Genomic DNA, 26,217 nt, shown 5'->3' with positions numbered 1-26,217 from the left:
TGAGATTATCTGCTTTTAATTAAATTAAATAAAACTAAAAGAGGTTAGGAGACTATAAAGTGTGTCCTGCTCTCATCTACTAACATGAAATCCGCCGTTTGCCTTGAATTCATGTGAAGTGCAACATAATTAATCTTCTATTAGAGTATTAAATCCAAATATAGTTGTTTTTTTACTCATATTACCTTTGTTATTGTCTGTTATTGTCTGTTGTTACCATGTAAAGGACCTATTTAAAGCGCCATATAAAATAAATGTATTATTATTATATAATAATGTGGTGAAATCCATGCAGGTCTGTGAGATATAAAGTGTTAAACTACGGATACGAAGTGTCCGTCCTGCACACAGTTGTGTTTTAAAGTGTAATTTTAACTTCCTGCTCTAGTCTTCTACAGCCGGCGGCTTCGTGCAGCATCCCAGAATCCCTCCTCTCCTCTTCCTCCTCTTCTTGATCTTATACCCTCTGAAGCTGCTGTTGGAGCAGACAGACTTCCTCAGAGTGGTGATGTGTTTCTCCTGCTCCCTGATCTTGGACTCCAAGTGGGACTGGATGGTGGTGCCCAGGCACTCCAGGTCCACCGAGGCGCCGTACACTTCCCACGTCATCCCCTGCTTGTCCCACGCCACCTCCTGTGGCTTCGCTGTCTCGTCCTCTTCCTCACCCTCCTTCGTTACTTTCTCCTCCGCCTCCTCCTCCTCCTCCTCCCAGATGCTCTCGGCGCTAACATCTCGTCGTCCGCGCTCTGGCGTAAGGGCGGGGCTCTGCTGGAAGGTGTATGTGCGCAGACAGGCGGGGAGGGAACTCGCCTTGTTGGTCACAACGGAGGGAAACAGCGACTGGCTGCGCAGCTCGATGTCGATCTTGCAGACGTGCTGGAAAGGCGGCTGGCCGGCGGGGGCGCAGCACAGGGACGGAGCAGTCGGCGAGGTCAAACTAACCGACTGACAGCTGGTAGAGCCAATCAGAGAGTAGGCTGGAGTTCCCCTGTGCAGGCCGGACGCCGAAAGTTCGACCATCTCCGCCTCCACCTGGACGCCCACCTCTCTCCGCTCCCCTCCCCACACATGGAGCCTCCCGCTGGGGTCAGTCATGGTTGCTGTCTCCCTCAACGCCTTGGAGCTCGCTGGAGATGAAGAGGAAGAAGAACTCCCATCTTTCTGTTCTCCCATCTCCTCTTTCTTCTCTTCCTTCTTGCTCTCCACACCCGTTGCCCTTGACGATGGGATGTTGCTACCAGCGGAGATGGCATTTGCGTCTCCCAGGTGACTCGGTTTGCTCAGCGGCGTGCCCGGCGACCACCCTGCGTTGTCAGTCACATCTACCCCTCGCACGGCCCCCTGGGACACCACTGGTCCTCCTACAGCTGTCACTTTGGTCTCTGAAGGTTTCAAATGTTCTTCCTCGTCGGCAGTGCCTGTTTGTGCCAGCGTCTTAGTGATAGAATCAAAGGTGAGACCCAGAGTAAGATTGGTATTATGGGGTGTCCTGCTGTCAGTTTCCACAGCAACAGACCCAACTGCTCCAGGCTCTGGTGCGGATCCCACCCTCGTTGTCAAAGCAACAGTGGTTCTGGTTTTGGGGCCAGAACCTGCAAATAGGAAACAAATAAAATGACAGACTGAATTATTTTGCTTATTGTATTGTATATTTTACTTTTAATTTTATGTAATTCTTTGAATAACTCTTGATATCCTCTTCTTCTTCTTCTTCTTCTTCTTCTTCACCCCTATCCTCAGTTTGGGTATTTTGATCAGGATTTTTAGTTTTGAGTTTTGCATTGATGATTGATTCAACATATAAACAACTAAATACACTTTTTGTCAACACAAAAACAAGAAAACCAGAAGATATAAAAGAGTGTTTGGGGTAAAAAACGCAGTCTAAAGCCATAAGAGTATAAGAAGAAGTTTGTGTGAGAGACAGCAGGCGGAGATATCCTGACTTTTTGGTTTAATATAGCCTCAACTGTAGAACGGATACAATATTATAACTCTTGGACAGGCTTTTTGGTTGTGAAGGAAAGTCATATTTTTATTTTTATATTTTCCCTCTGATGTCCTGCAGGTTCTCTGCCTCAACTCTGTGTTTTACTGGGCGCCCAGTTAGCTCAGTGGGTAGAGCTGGCAACCCATGTACCGAGGCTGAGTCCTTGCTGCAGCGGCCCAGGGTTCGAGTCCGACCTGCGGCCCTTTGCTGCGTGTCATCCCCTCTCTCTGCCCCCCTTTCCTGTCTACCTTCAGCTATCTCTATCATAAAGGCGATAAAAAAGCCCCAAAACATACTTAAAAAAAAAGTCTGTGTTTTACTGACGGACATATAGCTTTACTTGTTGTTAATGTTAGCCACTAACTGCTAACTGCTGATAACTGCGAGCTTAAGGCACAGACGTTCCCGCCATCCAAAGCTAATGTTAAGATGTCAGCACCAACTCTCTTCTGGTGCTCTGGCAGAGACAGCTAACAGGATGACTAACGTTAGCTGCAGGGCTCACGGCTCCAGGTAGTAGCAAATAGTGGCTAAGTAAGAGCTAATGTTTACTAGAATATCTGCATTTCCTGAAGAAAATGCATGTGATCGCTGCATCTGCTACTCACCATCTCAGCGCCAGAACCAAGTGTTTGTGATTCACATCTGGAGTTACCAACTAAAGTCTGTGAATCTGTGAGTAACTACAATGTTCAAGAGTTTTATTAATGGCCACAAGGGGGAGCTATTGTCGGTAGAATTGTATGAAATGTTACACACAACATTCCCAAATTTGGTTGTAATCAAATTCAGCACTGAAGAATTATGTCCCGTTAAGTTCATCGGGTCTTCAAAAGTGACAGACAAATGATAACTGATACCTAAACACAAACATACAACTCTTGTTCAGCTTCATCTTAATATGATACACACCGATTTTGGCGAAGAGTACCACAACATAACCCTAGGGATGTTTCCAGTGCTGTTTGCTCAGCAGTAAGTTAGCTATGTGTGAAGAGCCCCCCCTACTCCGCGGGGGTCTTGGTGGGGGACAGTGTCGCTACCTGTGAGAACCTTCGGCCCATTTCAGGCACCGACAGACCAGTATGAAATAAATAAAGATGTTTTTCAAGAGTGAATCATGTAAATCTGCTCTAATGGAGTCCCAGAATAAAAATCTAGAGCTTCTGAAGCTTTACTTACAGACCATGAGATGCAGCTTATTTTGTCAAATTTATTACCTTCTTGTTATGAGAACTTGTCCTCAACCGTTCTGGATCATTGCTGATTAGACTTACCTGGAGCAGAACCAGGACTCCTCTGGATCTCGCTGTGTGGGCCAGCTGGACCAGAACCGAGACTTTTACCTGGACCAGACCCAGGACTCCTACTTGCTGAACTTCTAGGAGAGAGCGCAGAGGAGGGCGACAAATCTGCCAGAGCTGACTTTGAACTTGACCTAACTGGTCCAAGTTTAGAAGATTCTGAACCAGCTTTAGGATGTGGACTGGGTTTAGCCCTGGAGCTTGTGGTCTTGATGTTGTCATCTTTGGACCCAGACAGACCAGTTCTAGAGGACGATGGGGAGACAGATCCAACATAACACTCCTTAGAGCCAGAGACCACCAAAGAGGGTTTAGAAGTCAAACGGGTCAGACCAGGTTTAGGACTGGAAAGGACGTCTGCATTATAGCTCGAATTCAACTCGGAACCCGGTTTAATACTTGGACCAGTTTTTGGGTTGAAACACGCTTTCAAGTCTGAAGGATCCAGGTTGTCCTTTGAACCAATCACAGACGTATAACCCGCGACTGCCTTAGAATCTGGACTGGTTTTGCTTGCTCTGATTTCCGTTGCAGGTCTAGAATCAAGGCTGTCTCTGGACCCCATTCCAGACTTACAACTCGGACTGGCTTTGGAATTGGAGCCAGTTTTGGAGTCTAAACTGTCCTTTGATCCGCAACTGGTTTTGGAAGCAGAACCGTTTTTAGAATCCAGGCTATCTTTGGACCCCATTGCGGTTTTAGCATTGGCTTTGGAATCAGAACCAGTTTTTGAGTCCAGACTGTCCTTGGTCTCCATCGTAGCTCTTGAACTGGATTTGGAATTTGTTTTGGATCCAGAACCAACACTTGAATCTTTGCTATCAAGATTCTCCTTGGACCCTGATGCGTTACTGTTCCTGGTCCCGGAGGCCTTCCTCTGTGTGGATGGTTTGGGACTCAGAGAACTCAGTTGAGGGGTCTTGGTACCGAGCAGTGCCGTTTCAGCCCTCTGGGTTTGTGATTTAGTCTCAGAACCGTGAGTTCTTGAGTCATGTCCGGTCGGCTCGTTTGACTTCATGCTTGCTGGGTCTAGTTTTTGGGTTTTGGCTGCCATTGTTGGGGTTCTGTTGGTTAGTTTTGGACTGATCACAATTGAATCTCCTTTTAGATTCTGGTGGTTTACGGGAAGATGAAGCGTTTTTGGAGTCTCGAGGCTAATTTCTTTTCCACCATCTTGCTTCTTGTTTGTTTGCATTTTCAGGCTAACTGTTATTTTATTTGTAGTCTTTGTTGTGAGTTCAGTTGTCGGTGCAGTATGTGGTTTGGGGTTTGCAGATTCCGGTCTTTGTACTTGCGTTTTGACTCTCTCCGTCATTCTTGGGCTGCTAGCGAACGCCGTTTGCTCCACTCGGTTGGGTTTTGGACTTGCCGCCATGTTGCCATGTGTGTGCGTCTTGGGACTGAGCGTTGGAGTATGTTTGGGGTTTGGGGATTTCAGCCGTTGCTCGCCTCGGCTGCTCACCGATGCCTCGGCAGTTGGTGAGCGAGACAAAGCTGGAATTTTGCTTTTTTGCCGCGATGGATCGTCTCTCTCCCCTGGTGACATCACAGGAGTCGCCAGGGTGCTTGCTGACTTGCCAGTTTCCATAGTAACCGCCCCTTTTGCCCCAGGTTTCCCACCTCCTTTGTTCCCTCCGTGCAGCTTTGAGGTCTCTGTGGCCGGGCGGGGGCTCCTCGGTGACGCCAGATTGAGGTTGAGGTTGAAGTTAGGCTCAGCCCCCCAGTTGGCATTGGGATCTGCAAGCCCCGCCTCCCCGGGATCGGAGCATTCTGATTGGACACCGTCCTTCTTGTGTTCAGAAACATTTGGGGAGGTTTCCATAGTGATACGTAAGAGTCAGCTGTTTTTGGCATTCAAAGATGAGCACCTGATTGGACACATAGAGAAACAAATGATCAATACAAATCAACAATAATTTAAACATAATATGTACAAAATGTTTCAACTAATAGAGCTCGATCCATCTTTCATCGTATCAGTAGTAAAGATATTCTATTCTTAGATGCCAATCATGATACAAAAGAAAATTCTACACCTTTAAATATGTTTTCCTGTCTGTTAAATATCAACTCAGTTATTGATCAGTCATTTCGTTCCTTCCTATTTATATCTATCGAGTTGTTTTCTTCTGCTATTCCCGACACACCCACATTCATGACTAGATTATTACAATGACAGTTATGCAATACAGACTGTTGGAAAGGGTTAAAAATGTAATCCGAGACAAAAACTAGTGAGTAACTGAATCCAAGTATCAAAATATTAAAAGGTTATTAACAAATCACTAATAAGAAGTATTAATAGTATGACAGATCAGTGTAACCTTCATTCAAAGATGAGTCCTCTTCTCAGTGTATTTTTAAAGAAACTGACAGACTTTTGTTTTTAATAATCCCCATTTTTACTAAATGTAACTATAATAGATTACATCAGTATCCTGATTATGTAACTCAGGTACATGTAATCCATTACTCCTTAAGCCTGGCAATACATGTTTTTACTCTATCTGTGGGAATAAGAATGTTTTAGTGATTAATTAAACAGCTGAAATACCATTAAACACTATATATCTCTAAGCTAATATCATAGAATTAACGTGAATGTAATAATAAGAATAGTAAGTAACTTCTTAACGGTTAATACCAGAAATCAGACAAATCAAACAACTCCCTATGATATTATACCTATGTAATCAATCTCTGTATCTACATACCTGTTCAGGGTCCGCAGACACCGGCGTCGGTCGACAGAGGCGTTGTCCACGGTGGAAATCCCATCATGCCGCTGACAACCGCCCGCCGAGAGCAAAGCTTCAGCTGCTCCCTCGTTTGTACCTCCTCAGCGCTCTACCACGGGAGGCATTATGAATAAATAAAAGGGGGGAGAGAGGGAGGGAGGAGACCAGCGATCATCATCATCTTTTCTCTCCTCCTCTTCTTTGCCCTTTTCTGCCTCGATTTTCTTCTTCCTCAATATTCCCCCTTCTGTTTGTCTCCCTTTTAATTAACTATTAATAATTGTTGTTCTCTTTTTTCTTTAGTCTGTCTCCTTCAACCCTCCTTCAGCTTGTCTTATAATAATAATAAATAGGATTTTGTTAAAACAACTGTTTATAATACTATACTTGTCTCATAGTATTATAAACCGCTGTGCAGTGTTTGGGTGTCTGATTCAGGACTTCTTATTGTTCCAATACCCTAGTTGTCTGAAAACCAAAAGCCCATTTGACCTACATCCCGTTATCCAAAAAACAAAAGCCCACGGCACAGAAGCTTGTTTTTCCACACTGGGGTGTCTGGACCTCCACTAGGGGGCACCAAAGCTTCACAGGGGGTCGCAAGGCCTTCTTGATTTTAAGGGATGTATGGAAACATTAAAAAAATATATAAACCATAGCCCATAGCTCAGTATTTCATTCATTTCCGTGAATAAAACTAAATAAATGTTTTTGTTAAAGGTTTAGAAAGATTATTTTAGATATAAACAGGATAAAGACCTGAACACAAGCTGTATTCACAGAGCCTTCAGTCTCGGCATTAGAAAAGAGCTAATAGAATAATGATAAGAAAACACTGAAGCCTATTAAGTTCATATAAAACATAAAATGGACAGAGAATTCAAAACTTATATATAATATGGAAAATTACTTTTTTCCTCGACATCTAAAACGTTTACATTAGAGAGAGGCCCTCAGGTCAGTGACACAGTTTTGTAGTTCCTTTATTTCTGTTTAAAATTAAAGACACGGCTCTTCCTCTTTTCACTTCTCAACAAGTGTGAACTGATGTTAGCGAGAATCAGATGCTGCCTGTCTCAAACTGATAACACTTGGCTGAAGAAACGTTGGTAAGTTCGTCTGTATGTAATCAAACATAATTCAAAATTCAAAATGTTTACTTTGAAAAATACTGACGGTGCAATTATTATTATGACTTTCAGATTGTCACGTTAAAATAACTTTCCATGTCACTCACAAATGTAACTCTCTTCTTATTCCCTCCCTGCTGTCAGGACTGATTTCATCCACCAACAAGAAAAGAGTTTGCTTCTGAACTTGAGGATTGGAGAGTATTGCTCCATATGTGACCTAAAGGTACGTAAAGGTCTTCAGTAAAATAAGTTTATAAGAGTATTCAGATCATTTATTTAGGTAAAAGATGAAATAAAGCAAGGTAAAAATACTCAATTAAATGGAGAAGTTAAAGTAGAAGTGTTACCATACCAGTAAAATTAACTTAGAATACTCATTATGCTAGAAAATGGTCCCACATGAATGCTGTAATAGTGTGTATTTATTTATTTATTTATTTATTTACAGTATTATGTAGCAATGCAGTGTATTTAGAAACTATTATCACTTAAAATATTTTATGTAAAATAATAATCAATGAAGTGGTAAAAAACTAGTTCACAGATTTAAGCAAAAAATTACCAAATTTCCTTTCAAAATGCAGTGAAGCAGAAGTATTAAGTAGTATATGGAATTATTCACATGAGGTACATATGTTGCAAAAATTAGCAACTTCTGGGCAAAGATGAAAACAATGGATTGATTTTCTATTAACGACACTGTTAGTAAGCAGCTTGTTGTTGGAGGCATGAAGCTTCAAGCCAAATGCTAACGTCACAATGACAATGCTAACATTCTGTTGTTTATGTTATGTAGCATGTTGTTTACCACCATGTTGAGCATCTTGGCATGTTAGTATGATAAAATTAGCAAATTAGTGCTTAATACAAAGTGCAGCTGAAGCTAAAGAGAATGTCATTGGTTTTGCGAGGTATTTAGTCACAAAACAAGTATTTTGTGACTAAATAGTGTTGAGATATTTCACTCAAAACAACAAATATCAACCTCATCTCTGACCAACCAAAACTTTAGAGCCATCGCTAAATTCCGAGAAATGTTTTGTTTCTTATTATCTTTTTTCGTCCTCCTCAGATGTGCAGTGAAAATATTCTCCACCTCTGAGTTACTGAAGAAAGTGAACAAAAGTTCAACATGCGAGCTGCAGGAAGTTGGCCTCTGTTCCTTGCTTCACTTCTGTCGTTCCTGTTTCATCCTCATTCTGTACTGGCCTTTTCACTGAAAAACTGCACCATTCTCTTCTCTGAAAATGTAAATAATCAGCAGGTTACATGCCAACAGCGAGACCTCACTACTATTCCAGATGACATTCCCAGAAATGCGGTATCACTAGATCTCAGCTCAAATCACCTTTCAAAGATCACCAGAACAGAGTTAAGATGTTTACCAAAGCTCATCTCCTTACAAGTTCAATACAATTCGATTTCACACATTGATGATGGAGCTTTTGTCGACTTGGTAGAGTTAAGATACTTTCTAATAAATGACAATCAACTCACAAACCTGACAGACAACATGTTTCAAGGACTGTCCAAATTAAAGACACTAGCTTTGTATTCCAACCGTATCTCAAGTATCTCCCCCAAGGCCTTCCAGTCCTTGCACAGCATACGATCAGTAAATCTGTGCGCTAACCAGTTACATCAAATTGCAGACATTGTTGCGATCTTAAAAATACCAACTTTAACTGATTTGTTCCTTGGGTATAACAAGCTCACCTCCTTTCAGTCCGATGACATGCTTTTTAATGTCTCAAACCTCAAATCTCTGCAGCTTGATATGAACCCACTGAGAAAGTTCAGCATTACAAAAGACGTCTTTCCTCATTTGCAAGATCTATCCTTTACCAAGTGTAGCAGCGACATCGAGTGGGATATAGCAAACAAGACCTTTCTAAGGAGCTTAACTACTTTGTTCTTTGGTGGAACTTATATTAGCTTTGAGGCGTACAGAGCGGTACTGGAGAGAGTTGACTCATTACAAAAACTTTTGCTGTACTCTATGAAGACGTGGATAGATGAAGGTCTCATAGACATCGCCTGCCGAATCCCTTCTCTAAGAAGTCTTGAGGTAATGAGTAGCAGTATTGTTGCCATAGACGATAACCTACTATGGTCTTGTTCTCAGCTTACTGAGCTCGCTTTAACTATTAATAGATTGTCTGAGCTGTCTGAGCATTCACTCAGATCAATGACAAAGCTCAGGAGTCTGGAATTGCAGAGAAACGAACTGTCTAAACTGCCACTTGCAGTCCGTGGACTCTCCACATTGGAAATCTTGGATCTGAGCTTCAATTTAATCAGTGAAGTTGACTGTCACGACTTCTTGGATTTGACAAGATTAACAGAACTTAATCTGGAAAATAATAAAATTTCAAAACTTAAAGAATGTGCTTTTCAAAACCTGAAGAATTTGAAAATCCTTAATATTGCAGGAAACGCTGTTTTTACTTTGGACAACACCTTCAAGGTTAATTTGCGGAAACTAGAATCTTTGAATTTGCACAATAATGTTCACTTAAAGTTCATGCAAGGAGACTTTATGAATCTGTCTTCCCTCTGTGTTTTGGATTTAGAATCAGATGCATATTACAATTTATATGACGGGGCTTTAGAAGGACTTGATAATCTCCAAACTCTTAGTCTTTCGCTTAATAATTATAGAGAAGAGATTTTCAGAGGACTACCAAAATTAGCAAATCTGACTCTACATTTTACGTTTAACTGGAACCAGAAGAGTTCTCAACAAAATGATGAACCACCTTTCTCAAATTTACCTAACTTGAGGAAGCTTGTACTCAAAGTTTACGACAACTATCATACTGATATTTCACCAGATCTGCTCAAGGGACTGAAATCTTTAGAGTACTTAATGACTGAGAAATTCTTCACGAGGTCATTGCACCCGGACACATTTAAATACACTCCTCAACTCAAGGGTCTTCAGGTAATCCACAGTGATCTGTCAGATTTAAGCCCTGAACTGTTTTGGCCAATCCCAAACCTGCGGGCACTCGATCTCTCCAACAATAAATTAAGATCTTTGGATTTCCTGGCTGGCGCCAACCTGCCGGCGCTCAGCTGGCTAAAACTCACAGAGAATATGTTGTCGGTCATCAACGAGACAGTCTTCCAATCTCTCCATGCCTTGACATATCTGGACCTAAGTGGCAACCCTTTAACATGCGAATGCTCTAATTCTGGCTTTAACCAATGGGTGCAGAGCAACAACCAGACACAGGTTGTTAATGGCCACCAGTATACTTGTGCCTTTCCTGTGAGCCTACAAGGAGAAAACTTCCTGGACTTTGACATCCACTCCTGCTGGATAGACTCTAGCTTCCTCTGCTTCATTTCCAGCACTTGTCTGATCTTGCTTATCCTGCTTGCATCCTTCATGTACCACTTCCTGAGGTGGCACCTAGTTTATGCCTACTACCTCTTCTTGGCTTTCCTCTACGATAAGAAGAGGCGAAGGAAGGGCACTCCTCACCTCTACGATGCTTTTGTCTCCTACAATGTTAACGATGAGGCCTGGGTCTACAGAGAAATGCTTCCAGTGCTGGAGGGGGAGCAAGGCTGGAGACTCTGTCTGCACCACAGAAACTTCGAACCAGGTATAAACATCTGTTTGTCTTTTAACTAGGGATGGCACAATACCAATACTTCAGTATTATGTCGATGCCAAAAGTCTGAAAACCCAACGGTACCCATTTTTCTACAGTACCGCGGGTATCGGGAAAATAGTAGTAGTTAGCTAGTTAGTTTGCTGTTAAAGCTAAAATATGTAACATTTCCACAATAAAATGTCTATGAACACAAAACTTACTATGAGCACTTACAGGTGAAGTGAATGACACTGATTATCTGATTATCAGTGCTCCTGTCAGTGGGGGGATATATCAGGCAGCAAGTGAACATTTTCTCCTCAAAGTTGATGTCTTAGAAGCAGGAGAAATGGGCAGCGTGAGGATCTGAGTGATTTGACAAGGGCCACATTGTGATGGACAACTGGGTCAAAGCATCTCCAAAACTGCAGCTCTTGTGGGGTGTTCCCGGTCTGCAGAGGTCAGTACCTATCAAAAGTGGTTCAAGGAAGGAAAAGAACCGGAGACAGGGTCAAGGCTCATTGATGCAGGGTGCCCAGGTGGTCATAATGTTATGGCTGATAGGTGTATGTTCTATATATAGTTGAGTTGTGTAGTTACAAATGTTTCCAACAATGTTAAAACTCAGAGAAATCTGTCATTTTATTCAGGTAACGCTGCGTTTCACCGGTCGCCTGTCGATGGCGTCATATCCCCTTTGTGCCTGCGTCAGCGTTGTGGTTGTCTGCCAGAAGCTGTCATACATTGACTGTTTATCCAGTCTGAAGCCACATTTTTACCATCCCCTGTTTAGATCTTGATGCTTTTTAACTCTAGATTTGAACCGGATGAAGGATTTTAGTCATCGGACGTCTGGATCTTAAGTTATCAGAGAAACAAGCTGAGCTAACATTAGCAGCAGCTCGGCTGACAGCCCCTCTGTTTCTGTCTTCTTCTTCTCCCTGGGCAGTCCTTTGTCTGCCCAGGGAGAAGCAGTTATTGAAGTGAAACTGGATTTTGTTCCCAAAGATAGACTTTCTGAATGATGAACTCTGAAGGAAGTGTGGTATCGACTTGTGTTACTGAGAACTGTGGACTTATAAAGGTATTCTAGCATTGTGACGCCCCTACTTTAAACTCTTTCTGAATTTGTCATGACCATCATTTTGTTCTTTTTGTCTCTGTTTCCTATCTCACTGTCTAATCTACAAGCCAGTCTTCTTCTTCTCTGTGATGTCTCTTTTTAAAGAAGCTGCATTCACAAGAGTTTCACATCCCCTTTAGCCAAAGAGTTTCCTATTGACCACATCATTAACACATACCCACGCGGCCTCGCTTACATCTGCAAAATTAAAACAAAGAATAAGCGAACATGAGCTTTAATTAAATTCAAACTACTCTCTATAGTCCTCTGATTGGATGATAAATGCAGCTCCTGTGTGTGTATATGCAAAGTGTTGTGATGCTGCCCGTATATCTGATGAAGGTCAGATGAAGAGAAATGTTGCAGTCGAATAAAAATAACAGCAGCAAGCGAGGAGGCGTGCATCAGTTTTCACATCCTCTTTAGGACCAATCTGAACTTCACAGTGTTACTGACAGAAAGCGGGTGCTCAGTTCACACTTTGTTTCATCGAATAACTTTGCAGTGTGGCAGATGTCTACAAAAAAACTCATGCTGCATCTATTTGTGTTACAAAAGACTGGGCTTCTTCAGAGGATATGAACCCAAAAAAATCAGATGGTTGTGAAGCCAACGTTCAAGTGTCTTAAACCTGCATTATTTCTAATGGCCAGCAGGGGGCAGCTACATGGGCTGCAGGAAAGATGTCCATTGAGAAATGAGCCGACTTCTCAGTTGATTTATGAGCTCAGTAAACAGTTTCCTGATGAGTTTATGGTCTCAGTCTCTAGTTTCAGTCTTCTTCCATACAGCATGATGTTCATTTAGTAAATGATGGTCCCATTTAGAGTAAAACAGACCATAAAGCAGGGTATGCTTTAGGGCGGGGCTACCTTGTGATTGACAGCTCATTCTCAGTGAGTCTGTCCAGCTCAACGCACCAAACTCAGATCAAACTGTCAAACTAGGCAGTGCTGATCAGATATGAATCCAGATTCTGTTACTGTGTTGACTATTTATCTTCTCAAATCTGTTCACAAACACATTTTAGTGTTTATCCACCATTGTTTAAATCATTGTCTAAAAGAGGCTGTTATTTTCACAGGTAAACCCATCGTAGACAACATTACGGACGCCATCTATGGCAGCAGGAAGACCATCTGCGTGATCAGCCGGCACTACCTGCAGAGCGAGTGGTGCTCCAGAGAGATTCAGATGGCCAGGTTTGTACACTTAATGCCGTTATCTCACTCGTTCACAAACTGACTGGAGCTTAAATCTGGTGTGTCGGTGTCTGCAGCTTCCGTCTGTTCGACGAGCAGAAGGACGTGTTGATCCTGCTGTTTCTGGAGGAGATCTCGGCCCGGCAGCTGTCTCCGTACCACAACATGAGGAGTCTGGTGAAGAGGCGCACCTATCTGAGCTGGCCACAAGCCGGTCAGCACACCGGAGTCTTCTGGCAGAATGTACGGCGAGCTCTGAACACCACTGAAAGTCCCACTGAGCGCACACACCTCCTGAGTGAAAACCCAAGCTTCATTTAGTGAAGGTTCAACTGTACAGTGAACTCAGTAACAAGTTTGTGTAAAACAAATGATTCGGGTATATATTTTGAGCAGCTTATTTCTTGTTTAGGGGACTGTATTCATTTTAACAATCATACAGACTTAATGAGCTTCTTTTTTTTAATTCAATGTTTTTCTGACTCTGACGTTTGGTCATTGTTCTATTTGACAATTTACTTTTCTTCACAGAAGTGAACCAAATGCTGAGATAAAGGTCTACTGTGTATATTTTTCAAGTTTTCTTACAAGCCTTAGAGCTTGAAAAAAAAATGGTGTGCAAGCCTGAACCTGCAGTTTTGGTTCTGAATCCAAATTTCCGCTTAAAATAAATAGATTAATTATTTAAATAGTTTATAATGAGCTAAACTAAATTTTGCATATAATAGAGAACTAATAAATAACAAATTCGCTCACACAGGACAAAAAGCACCAGAAATATATAAAATATAAAACAATAATAAATGTATTATAATGTATAATTCACATTTAACTTTCGCTTTAACTTTTAATACTTTAAGTACATTTTGTTGTTATATGATGGATTCATGGATGAATTCACTTTTATAGTGGATTATTTTTACACTCTTGTATTTGTACTTAAAGCAATAACTTCCATTTTGTGTTGATTCTGGCACCCCCTGTGGAGAGAGGCGGTATTGTTTCCACCGCCTTGTTTAATTGATTTCAAGGGGAATCCAACCTAGTGGCCGACATTTAAAATAACTATATAGAAATATCTAATCTTCTCTTTGGTGGTATTAAAAGCTCCCTGTAGTACTCTTAACACCCCTGGAAAGACTTTGCATTGTGGGAAATGTAGTATCCAACAGCTTTGAAGCTTGACCACACTAGAAACACAAAATACTTAAAAAATCGATTTTTACTGTTAAAAAATCAGTTTTGTGTGTTTATATAAAAAAATTACTAACGCTGGTTTAATGCTTTATTCTTGCCTAAAACAGAAATTGTATTTTTTTATGTAGAAACTGAAGATATTTTTATTCTTCTGCCAACTGATTTACATATAAATCAATAAATACATTATTTTATTGTTAAGTGTTTATTGTCACACACACACTCTCATTATGTACTGAACTGTAACACAGAGGTCTGTTTTTTTCTGAATGACATTTAGTCTCATTTATTCACAACAGCACACTGCTGGTTACCTGGATACTATAACTGTCTGTCACTGCCACCTGAGGGTGTGTGTGTGTGTGTGTGTGTGTGTGTGTGTGTGTGTGTGTGTGTGTGTGTGTGTGTGTGTGTGTGACTTTCTCTCGTTAAATATACACATTATAAAACAAACGTGGTGTTGTAATGGTTAAAACCTGAAACTTTTCCTCTTTTGTGTAAAAGCCGGAATAATAAAATAAACTTTCTGGAACCCTTTTCTATCATTTATTAAACTGACTTAGTTACATATTTTATGGATATTTATTATTATATTAAAAACTGTACAATGAACCCAAACAGTGAACTCAGAAACTGCAGGAAGTTTGTGTAAAACAAGAGATTTGGATGAATTTTGAGGAGATTTAAAAATACAATACAGTAATAAAAATTACAATAAAATACAGCCGACAAGTAGATGTGTAATAATAGTGTTTAATAAAAGCTATACTGAAATGTAAATATGATTTAAGAAAACAGGCATAAAAACAACCAAATAAAACAATAAGAAGCATAAATATATTCATAGATGAAGAAGAGGTCATTTTTTGAGTTTACGTGTAAAAAATGTCAACACTTCCAGCTGCAGCTCAGAGCGTAATAATTAAATGCTGAGATATTTCTATAAGTAGAAAACATGTCAAGAAGTGAATTATTTTAATATAAAAGCGTATTTTGAGAATTGATTATGTAAAATGAATGGATGTTTGTGGTTTTACTGGAACATCTAACACTTAACACTTTATTTAATTATTTTTTTTTTGGCTAGTTTCAATCATGTTTCAATTAACTAGTATTTTGTTTTATAGTTTGCTACAGCACAAAAAGCACAGGTGTAAATAATAACATTAATGATGGAGACATAATGTATCCATAATAATCAAAGATAAAAGCCAGAGAATGAATCACAGCAACAAGTATGGAAGCCCATTTCTGCCAATATGGGGGGGGGGACCTTCTGTAAGTCATTATAATGAAAAAGTGGTATCTCAAGGTTAGTCATTATTTTGAGAGTTTCTCATCATAATGAATTAGAGAATAATTTTGTGCTGTTTTTAAATTGTTTTTCCAGTTTGATTTCTGTGTCTTTATTGGCCGTTATCGACATGACGCACCATCAACTACCAGAAAAAGCTCTGCCGACATGTCACTAACTGAGGCTGATTAATGACGTAACCGAAGCCTCTATAGACACAGACACATTTAAGAAAGAAAAAGTTTTGACTCTTGACTCCATTTGTTTGCCTCAGCCAATCGGACGCTGCGGCAGCGATGCTACCTGACAACAACAGCTGACTAGGTATTGTCCTATAGTGTGTTTGCACTTAACACCAGCAGTTGTTATTTAGTCGATGGACGTCGGCAGACAGGAAGAGGAGCAACTCTTTATGCTGTGTTGTGCTTATTAAGGGATAACCTGCTGACACACACACACACAGATATATAAATATATATAAATATATACGCAGCAGATTGAAGATAAGCAGCTGTTATTTGGACGTCTTCCTGCAGAGACGCAGCATGTGGGAGGAGAACTTCGATACAGAGCAGTAAGTCACCTTTTTATCTGATGTTCACACCATTATTGACAGAATCTGTGCACTCACATACAAACACAGGATTTAAGTTACTGACTAATGGCTTAAATAAAAGGTGAATTAATGTTCAAGTTTCCAATTAAAGGCTTAAAACTGCTTCCATTTATCTACCTTGTCTTAATTGGAAACGTTTTTTCAGGTTTTTTGTAGGACAAGGTGTCAATGCTTAGTTTAATTTTGTGAGTTTTTCTTTCTCAAAAGGAACCAAAAACAAATTCAATTGACTTCTTCCAAACAAAACAAACACAGTTAGCTTAGCACTTTGATTCAAAACACATATTGCCGTCGCCGGAGTCATTTTGAGCTACTTGCTTGTCGTAAAAATGTCTAGAAGCTGTAACTTTACCAAATGTGCTCCTGTTTCTAGAACAAATGCTATTTCAAGTGTAACTAAACTCATAAATTCTGCTAGCTACCTATCCTACTACGGTGAAGCCATGACCCGCCCTACTCTGCTGCAGAGTCCGCTGGAGCTTTGAGAGTCACTGGAAGCACAGTCATAGCCTTTAGTAAAAGTTTCTGTGTGGTACTTTAGTAACGTTAGCTAAGCTAGCAGCTGAAAGAGGCTAACTCTCCAGTGTCACTAGGCCACCGTCTGCAGAGTCGAGACGGTCTTATATAAGCAGGGTGCCTTCAAATCAGCCAACAGCTAAATTAAACTGCAATAGCTGGGTTTCAACCAGTAGAGGGCGGTCTCTGTGAGAGTCTGACAGCAGCTACTCATTGCTGGTTAGCTCTGAGCTGCTAGCTTAGCTAACCTTACAACACAAGTATTTCACAGAAACTTTTACAAACAGCCGTGAATGTGCTTCTAGTGACTCTCAAAGCTCCAGTGGACAAAATTCAATTGCAATAGCCGGTTTCAACCAATAGAGGGCGGTCACTATGCATTTCTTCAAAGTTTTGCTTGCTTCCTGTTGATTAGCACACACCATTGGGGATCTACTTGCCATACACAATGCAACATCTGCTAGCAGTTCCTCATTCAGTTCCTCATTCAGTTACTCATACATTTATACTACCCATAGACGCGTTTTAGCTTCAATGATTCCTTAGCAGCTCCACTACTTACAAACGATATAGTTTGTGTGGGTAGTATAAAGTGTGCGTTTTTCTGTGTGTCTACATGTCGACCAGTGAGGTCAGCGGTAAACCTGACTACTCGCCGGTGTCCTGGCGGGAGTATTTCGACCAGATGGAGGACGTGAACGTGGGGCCGGCCGACAGCAGGGACGTGTTCAGGATTTATAAAGCCGGAAGCGATGGACCGCTGCTGGTTCTGCTGCACGGGGGAGGCCACTCCGCACTGTCCTGGGCCGTCTTCACCGTGAGTATCTGTACAGTCAGCTGGTTGATTGAATGACTGACTGGTCAACGGATTGATGGCGTCTACATCCTGAATATCAGCGGATTGTCGTGGTGTTTTTCTGTGTTCCAGACAGCCATCGCCAGCAGAGTGAACTGTAGAGTACTCGCCATGGACCTCAGGGGTCACGGTGAGGCAATATAAAGAATAAAAGCTTTCTGTCATCTCTCGAGTATAACGTTTATCCACATGAGTTGGGCTGTTGAGCTGGAATCAGTGGTTTTTTTTGTTGTTGTTGAAATCTGTTCATGTAAATCTTTACAGTGATTGGTCAAATTTGGGTAAAAGTTGCAGTTATTGGACATAATTGCAAGAATTCACAGGAACTGGCTGAACTTACGTGATTGTTACCATTGCAACTTCTTGGAGGAACTTTAATTCAGTTGTTTTCTGTAAATCAAATTTCTGTAAATAACATTAAATACAGTTTTATCTTTCAGTGTCTAGTTTTTATGCTTATTTTTAGCTGTTTCTCTATCAGTGAGGACCACTTTTAGTTGCATTATTGTGAGAATTTGTTCTCTGTTAAGGTGGGACTCTGGTTCGCCAATCAGATGACTTCTCAACTCAAACTATGTCCAGGTAACAGTTCAAACTCACAAACTTCAAGCTTTCAGTAATCCTTTTACCTCAAATTAACAAGCAACAGAAAGATTACTGTTCTACTACGACTAATGATGCTACAAATCCTGCTCCACCACCCTCCTCAGCGATGTAGCCAATGTGATTCGATCCTGCTATGGTGAGACTCCTCCCCCTCTCATCCTGATTGGCCACGGCGTCGGTGGGGCGATCGCAGTGCATACAGCCAGCAACATGCTGCTACCGACCACCGTGGGCCTGGTGGCAATAGACGTGGTGGAAGGTAAGGGTGTAAGAGCGTGAGTGGTAGAGGCATACACTTCTTTCGTTCACAAATACTTAACTCGTCTTCTTTCCTTCCTGCAGGCAGTGCGATGGAGGCGCTCCACATCATACAGAACTTCCTGAAGGGAAGACCCAAGTCCTTCAAGTCCATGGACCACGCAATAGAGTGGAGGTGAGCATTCCTTGTAGTCTAAAACGCTTACTATTCCGCTTTGTTTGTTTGTTCTTCCAAGATTCCTCTTTAACAAGAGTTGTTTCATCAGTTTCTCCAGAATGTCCAGATCACTTGTGGATTCATTATTCTTACTACCTTTGTTTCAGAGGAGCGGGCTGAAGATCTCGGTTGCTTTCAGCCATTGTCCTCCTGTTTTTGTGTTTGTCGTGCAAACTGGTGGACTTTTAATCCGTTCATTCCTTTATATTGTTGGTTTCTGCCCCAAACTCATGCAAGACATAATTTCTTTCAATGAAGACGGAAACCAGAGTCCTCATTTATTCACAACAGTGATAAAAACCTTTTCAAGACTAAATATTTGACAGTAAAAAATACAAAACACCTCCTCCAGATAATCAGTTGATTGATGATTATGTGACATGACTACACCTTAAGGCCCAATTTACACTTATTTCAAGTGTCCCAACAAAATACAGATGAAATCTGATGCACTTTCATTTACAGTTTACAAATCTGATCGCAATCCGTCCTTGTTTTCTTGACTACGTGCAAATCAGGGTCGGCACTACTCAAGTCCAGAGGATGGTGGTAAAACACCTGACTGCTAACAGCCAAAGAGTCAAGAAGAATAACTTTAAATTTAGCCGTTTAGGTACAACAATTAAGTCATAGCAAGCGAGCTACGAGTTTTATTGCTTCACAAGCTCTTACTAAAGCTGCTACGTCACCTATACAGATCATTCAATGGTCAAACTGATCAGGGATCTCATAAATCAAATAGATGCTTTTCTATCTGTCTCAGTCAACTGGTAGAACAACAGCTAATTTTAGTATCTTTAGCTGCTGTTATCACAGGACAGACTTTGTGTGTTGTTATTCCCACCACAGACTGCCAGAAATAATTATACTTTGAAGGAGTAAAGCTCAGAGAGATTACACCTTTTCAACTTCTAGCTAGAATCTCACCAGCCGAGGGTTGTTTGAGCAATCAGATTTCAATCTGCCCCTATTTGATATGTCCTAGAGGCAGGAAGTGACAAAGTGTAAATGGGGTCAGTTTGAAACCAGTACGTCAGAGGCTGCCACAAGATAATTTACAGAATGGGGGAAAAATATAACAAAATGTATCATTGTCAACTTGTACCCAACAAATCTGTCTCAGACTTATTCTATAGTTTGATTCAGAAACTTCTTGACCTCTATCTTAATCACAACCAGCACCTTAAAACACTGGCTGCACTCACAAAGAAGTCAGCATTGAATAACGTTGAATTAACTGAAGACTCCTTGTTCTTCGTTCAGTGTCAAGAGTGGGCAAATCCGGAACCTGGAATCTGCCAGAGTCTCGATGGTTGGTCAGATCAAAAGGTAGGTTGGATATTGATCATCCTGTCTTCCAGTTTGGAAGTAAATCACAGATAATTGTTTTGTTCTACGTCTACCTGAGTAAACTATGTTGTGTTAAACATTAAATTAGGTGTGAGGTGGAGGAGGCCGACACTGTGGAGCAGGCCACCCCAGTGACCGACGTTGTCGTTGAGCGTAACGAAGAGTTCTACGATCAGAGCTACGTCAACGACAAAGAAAACGCTGCCTCAGAGGTGAGCCTCAACGAAGGCCAGGTATGAAAACGACCGCACAGAAACACTTATGGTAATATTTTATTAAGTAATATTTAATTGACTTGCACTCATTACCAAGTATCCTACTTTCACCTTTATCATTAACCCATTAACGTCAATCTTTTGTGTTATAATGTGTGTTTCATGCTTTCAGTGATGTATTACATTCATTACCAAAACACTTATTTTATCGAAATGTCATAATGAATGTGTTGTGACACCAATCCATTGACTTACATTCATTATGGCGCCACTCTTTCTTTTTTAATCTCACACACAAAAACCCATACAGAAACGTGTAATAACGCAAGGACATCATTGGTTACATTCATTTCAAGTAAATTAATTTCTAAACATTTATTTTTTTTTTTTTTTTTTTTTTTTTTTATTTTTAAATAAAAAAAAAAAAAAAAAACAAAAAAAAAATTTTATTAATTTTTTTTTTTTTTTTTTTTTTTTTATTAAAAACAAAACCCAAAAAAAAACCAAAAAAAAAAAAAAATTTATTTTTTAAAATTTTTTAAAAATTTTTTTTTTTTTTTGTTTTTCCCTTTTTTTCCCCCCCCCCCCCTAACACAGGTATCCAGTATAACTCAATTTAACTCTTTTAATTCCAGCATGAATGTCTTAATGTCTTCCTGCTATTACTTGTAAATTAACAAAGATTATTAACCAACCACGCTGTGTATCTGTGTGTATACCTGCCAGAGTGTGTACAAGTGGCGTATAGACCTGTCGAAGTCAGAAAAGTATTGGGACGGCTGGTTTAGAGGAACATCTAACCTCTTCCTGGCTTGCAACCTGCCCAAACTCCTGCTGTTGTCCGGTAGGTCTTTAAAAACATTTGTAAGTCCTAATACGGTAAACCCCTGGTGTAAAATGGTTCCTGATACTGTAAATAAATAATAGTAAATAATTTCACACTGTCACCTGACGCTGCTTCTGTTTCCAGGAATCAACCGGCTGGACAGAGATCTGACTATCGGCCAGATGCAAGGTGAGACGCTGATTCAACACATGCAGTGGTAGCCATGGTAATCCTTCAGTTTTGGTTCAATAAGTAGTTGCACAAAACGTTGTTGTTGTCGTATGTAAAAACAGCTTTTTGATACATCACCCAGTTAATTTGTCAAATCTTCGCAGGTCTTTAGATCCAAAGGAATCCTACAACCATTGTACAGCCATTACACGCTGAATTAAACATTAACATCTCATCAACTAAAACATTGCGTCATACGTTACGTCCTGACCTGGCGTATTTTCTTATATATTTTACCAAACCTCAACAGCGGTGGCTACCGGTCCCTGAGGGAAAGTATTTAATACTGCATGGACGCTGCTGGCTTAAAACGTCTCTTTTGATAGTAAAGGTTGCTGATTCCTGGTGTAGGGGATTGGTTGTAAATTGGGATTGGAAAGAAATTCACTTTAACTGCACTGTAGAGAATGTACAGTTTGTGTTATGTTGTCTCGGCGTTCAGTAGCGTAGCTCTTGATAGCAATAGGTTAGTGCTTGAGATGCAAACTGTCTTTATCCAAATAAATCCTCGGAGCTCTGGTCGAGTGCTGAACGATTCAGTAAACAAGTTTCTGACCAACCTTATTGATTCATTACACTGAAAGTAACTGCTGGCCCTTCACTGGTGTACAGCGAGCATGTATAAGAGCTGGTATCAGCAGCTGTACGAGTTTGACTCAGTATTGATACCTTTTTTACCACTGGCAGTTAGTTTGATATAAAAGCCACTCAGAGTGCAACAATATCACCAGTGAAGATCCAGTATGAGTTGAACCATCAGTCCAAACTATTAGTTTGTTCACTTTTTGGCAGCACTACCAGGGAGCACTGTTCTTCTAGAGCACTGTTCGTCCAGAGCACTGTTTCTTAAAGTATGGTACTACTGGTGGTAAGGCTCTAAAATATATATGTATTTATATATAAATAGATTTATTTAAAAAAACAAACAGCACTATCAAAATACAACAAACGTTTTAATAAAAACACTTAAAATTTTAAATATCAACCTGCTGCATAGTCGGGTTAATGATCGTAGAGCTCATACATCAGTGATTAGTTAACAACTAAATGTGATGGTAAGATAGTGAGCGGAGGTAAAAAGGATAATCTTATTATTGAGAATAAACCTGCTGTGTCACCTCTGACATGTTGACCCTCTACAAAGAGGAGGGAGACAGAAAGTGGAGGTTAACAAGGGCTGATGGGAAATGTAGTGTCGGAGAAACAAAAATGATGGTAGAGAATCGCTGTGATTTTGGGGAATTGTTGACATTCTTTTCACGCTGTGTTTTCTACACTAACTGTGAGGGAAAAGGTGAAGGATGTCTTCAGAGACACACACACACACACACACACACACACACACAAAGATACACACACCTCGAGGCAGCAGTTCCTCTCCAGAGACAGATGGTCCTGTCAGTCAACAACCACGCTGGAAGTGACAGCCCAGAATTGTGTGTGTGTGTGTGTGTGGTGTGTGTGTGTGTGTGTGTGTGTGTGTGTGTGTGTGTGAATGTGTGTGTGTGGTAAAATAGCATCAAAGATATGTGTGTGAGAGAGACAGACAGGCAGCTCAGAGTGTGTACCTGTCTTGCTGTTTGTCTCCAGGTAAATTCATGATGCAGGTGCTGCCCCCCTGTGGCCACGCAGTGCAAGAAGACAGACCAGACAAAGTAAGAAAACTGTTCAAACTGCACTGAAGTAGTTATATATATAATATATATATTATATATACACATGTATCTGATAACATTAGTTAACAGTTAATTTTCAGGTTCACATTATCAATACACAATTTAAATTAAATAAAAAGTAAACCCATGAATGTTTGGACCAAATTTTATTTTAATTCCTGCAATAAATGTTGAGATATTCGACTCAAAACTACAAGTGAATTTAAGTCTGGACCAAACTGACACTGACATCCACTAATGTGGTTATAAAGTACGGAAGCCCATCAGTGCCAATGTGATGAAACAAAAAAGGAATCCAGTCACTATAAGGAAGACATTAATTTGAGATATCAATTCATTATTTTGAAAAGGTTTCTCATTTTAATGACTTACAGGATATTTTTTTTAATCACATTGGCAAAAATGGGTTTCCATAATTAAGTCAGGGAAGCACTACCTCATTCAAAGGTTGTTACAAAAGTTATCATTAAAATATAAAGTATCAACAACAAATACTTTTAGTGTGTTAAATTACACACAGTGAGCAGTTACACCTTGCAGTATTTAAATATATTCAGTTTTAATAAATAGTAAGACCACTGTTTTGTGTCTGTGTGTGTCTAAAGGTGGCTGAAGCTGTGGCCGCTTTCCTGCTGAGACACAAGTTCTCTGAAGCCAGAAGAGAAACCAGGAGGTAAAATATTTAAATAACTGACAAAAGGAGCCACAACGGTTTGCTTCTTTAGACCTTTTCTGCATTTTTAAAAGGAAATATACCTGAAACTGATTAAAAATGTTGTCTGTTGTCTCCTCAGCTCCAACTCGTTCACACGATGAGGTCTACAGGTAAGATTTATTATCAGGAAAATGTTATTAAAGTATGAAAAGTGAAAGTACTTAAAGCAGATAAATGAACCCTGTGAGTGTGAACAGCATAATTTACAATGACTAGATTATTACTCTGCATTAATGTTTTAAACTGTTTATATCAGGCTGCAATGATTATTATCACTTAATCTGCGTTCTTGATTAATTAATTAATTAATTATATGTTATAGTGAATTATTATAAAGCTCAGCGACGCCTTTAAATGTGCGACCGGCAGCCTGAAGCTCTAAATTATTCAGTTTACTGTCATTAAAGACGAGAAAAAGCTGAAACCCTGAAATGTATAATAATAGTTGATTAATCAACTAATTAATTACTCGACTTATCGTTAAAGCTCAAACGTTTTATACACCGTAAAACAAGATTAACTAAAGAGTTGTTGAAACTGATCACATCTAAATTATTAAGTAACAGAAACTCAATTTTTAGGTTTTTAGTAATTTTAAGTGAAACATTCCTGATTAATTACTTTTTACTTGGTATTTTGTTTTTACTGTATAATTTAGTCATTCTCACTTAAAATGACAAAAAATCTGCTTAATCAAAAATGTTCATTTAACTTACGAAATGTAGTGTTTTATACTTAAAAATCTTGATGTAATCAGTTTCAACAATATTTTTGAGTTAAATGAACTTATCTGGTTTTAGAGTGTACTGTTGGGTATTTTACTACATTTTACATTTTAACTTTAAAGGTTCTTCATGTGTTTTATTTGTATTTTTTCATGTTTAAAGTAGAAAGTACAGCAGTCACATTGAATTTACTTTCACCACTAAATTAAATGAGAAACACTGATAACTTGTCTTTCAGACGAGTAAACGAGCTCCAGATTCAGAGCGAACTGCTTTGCTTCCACAAGTTCCTGAAGACCAGCACAGACCTCCATTTTTATTTTCCATCTTCATCCTTCATCAGAAGTTGCTTTTATAGTTTCAACCTCAGACTGAAGCAGCTGTTTTATTGTTTCTGCTCCATTATTAAGGCATTTACCTCCAAACATTATTGTGTTTTGACTTCCTGTCTTTGCATTTGGTGATGGAAACACTTTATATTGGAGTCAATTTCTTTAAAAAATATTTATTGTATGGCAAAATTATGAGATTCTGAGTCATAATTACACAATAAATAAAGCCAAAAACTATGACTGTATGTCAATAGTTTAGGAAACTAAGTTAAAATTATTTAAATAATTAAAATAATTTTGAGATTTACAGAAATCTATGACAGTAGGTTAAAAATATCAGCCACAATTTTTAACTTAATAAACCAACTTCTCAGACTTTTCCTATTATTAGCTAACAGCTAGCTCATCAACACATTCAGGGTGGTCTACACTTCCTCCTACCAACAAGAATTAAGCCAAAATATCTTTAATCTTTAATTCGGAGCCAGAGTCTGCGCAGTATCGCGGGATGGAGCCGCGCTATCGAAGTGAAATCCCCGTTTTATAACTTCAAATAACTAATTAAAACCAAACTTATAAAAAAATCAACACCTGAACAAACATCCGTGCGATAAAAACTACCTAAAATGCCAGAAACCATCTTTTGGGAAACATTTATTTGACGTGTATTGTGAGTTTTTTTTGGAGAGCTGCCATGTCGTCCATCTTTATATACGTTGATGAGCTAGCCAGAACCGCACCAGTTTGTTGACTGCTGCTTCCTCCAGCTTACTTCTTACTTCTCAATAGATGATAAAGATGAATTTTGGATGAATTTCTCTGTTTGTCTGTGTTCAATAAAGACATTCTTGGATGTACCCATTGTTTACATACGTTGTGTAGCGTTAGCGCCTTTCCCGCAGTGTCATTAGACAAATGTGTTCATAAAGTTCACCGTTATTTATCTGCGTGTCCTTTTTGTGTCTTTATTTTATCATTAGTGATATTATAGGTTTATGTTTGCTTTAGAATAATAAGAAAAAGTGCTAGTTACTTTTCCTTTTTTCCCCATTGTATTCAAAGAGGTATTAAGTATCGTTGCTTATACTAGTAATAAAGTTTTAAAATCTGGACGACCTCACGAGACAAAGAAAGAATTTGTGCCGCTTTTGGAAAATCTTGTAATTATGAGAAAAAAATAAATCCCCCAATATGATCATGTTGTTGTTATTACTTAGATAATAAGTCATAATTATGACTTTTTGGTAGAAACTGGGCTTAAAGTAACAGACTGTGGTGGTTTAATTTTACTTACATAGTATTGTAAAAAATTGAATCTATATCCATATATAATATTTTATATATTATATATATTGCTGCTTGCAATATATCAGTTCTTGTTCATTCCTTAAACTTTAGATGTCTCTTTACTGTATCTACATACTCTTACTGCTGGACGCTTGACCTAAACCTCTTTAAAATCCTTCTTAAATGATTTAAAGACAAAACGAGC

The 26,217-nt window shown here is 39.6% G+C and overlaps 3 protein-coding genes across 3 annotated transcripts; 2 read left to right on the top strand and 1 right to left on the bottom strand.

The window, feature by feature from the left end:
- Positions 1–384: 384 nt before the first annotated feature.
- Positions 385–6,118, bottom strand: LOC127359631 (G protein-regulated inducer of neurite outgrowth 1-like). The gene is made up of 3 exons (XM_051393597.1): positions 6,009–6,118; positions 3,268–5,162; positions 385–1,592 (listed from the first exon to the last, which is right to left on the bottom strand). Exons 2-3 carry the CDS (start codon positions 5,114–5,116, stop codon positions 385–387), a joined length of 3,057 nt encoding a protein of 1,018 aa, XP_051249557.1. The 5' UTR covers positions 5,117–5,162; positions 6,009–6,118.
- Positions 6,119–7,071: 953 nt separating this feature from the next.
- LOC127359592 (toll-like receptor 13) lies at positions 7,072–13,553 on the top strand. The gene is made up of 5 exons (XM_051393519.1): positions 7,072–7,141; positions 7,307–7,388; positions 8,238–10,779; positions 12,978–13,095; positions 13,173–13,553. The coding sequence occupies exons 3-5, from the start codon at positions 8,298–8,300 to the stop codon at positions 13,414–13,416; spliced, it is 2,844 nt and encodes a 947-aa protein (XP_051249479.1). The 5' UTR covers positions 7,072–7,141; positions 7,307–7,388; positions 8,238–8,297; the 3' UTR covers positions 13,417–13,553.
- A 2,422-nt stretch (positions 13,554–15,975) lies between these two features.
- LOC127359595 (protein phosphatase methylesterase 1-like) lies at positions 15,976–25,668 on the top strand. The gene is made up of 14 exons (XM_051393525.1): positions 15,976–16,160; positions 17,346–17,535; positions 17,647–17,704; positions 18,105–18,156; positions 18,285–18,439; positions 18,523–18,613; positions 19,919–19,984; positions 20,094–20,238; positions 20,947–21,064; positions 21,191–21,235; positions 22,868–22,932; positions 23,559–23,626; positions 23,748–23,778; positions 24,632–25,668. Exons 1-13 carry the CDS (start codon positions 16,132–16,134, stop codon positions 23,767–23,769), a joined length of 1,104 nt encoding a protein of 367 aa, XP_051249485.1. The 5' UTR covers positions 15,976–16,131; the 3' UTR covers positions 23,770–23,778; positions 24,632–25,668.
- Positions 25,669–26,217: the final 549 nt, after the last annotated feature.

Source organism: Dicentrarchus labrax, unplaced genomic scaffold (genome assembly GCF_905237075.1).
Source record: "Dicentrarchus labrax unplaced genomic scaffold, dlabrax2021, whole genome shotgun sequence".
In the NCBI taxonomy this organism is placed as follows: Eukaryota; Metazoa; Chordata; class Actinopteri; family Moronidae; genus Dicentrarchus; species Dicentrarchus labrax.
Note: the sequence above shows the minus strand (reverse complement) of the source record. Positions and strands in the feature narration are given on the sequence as shown.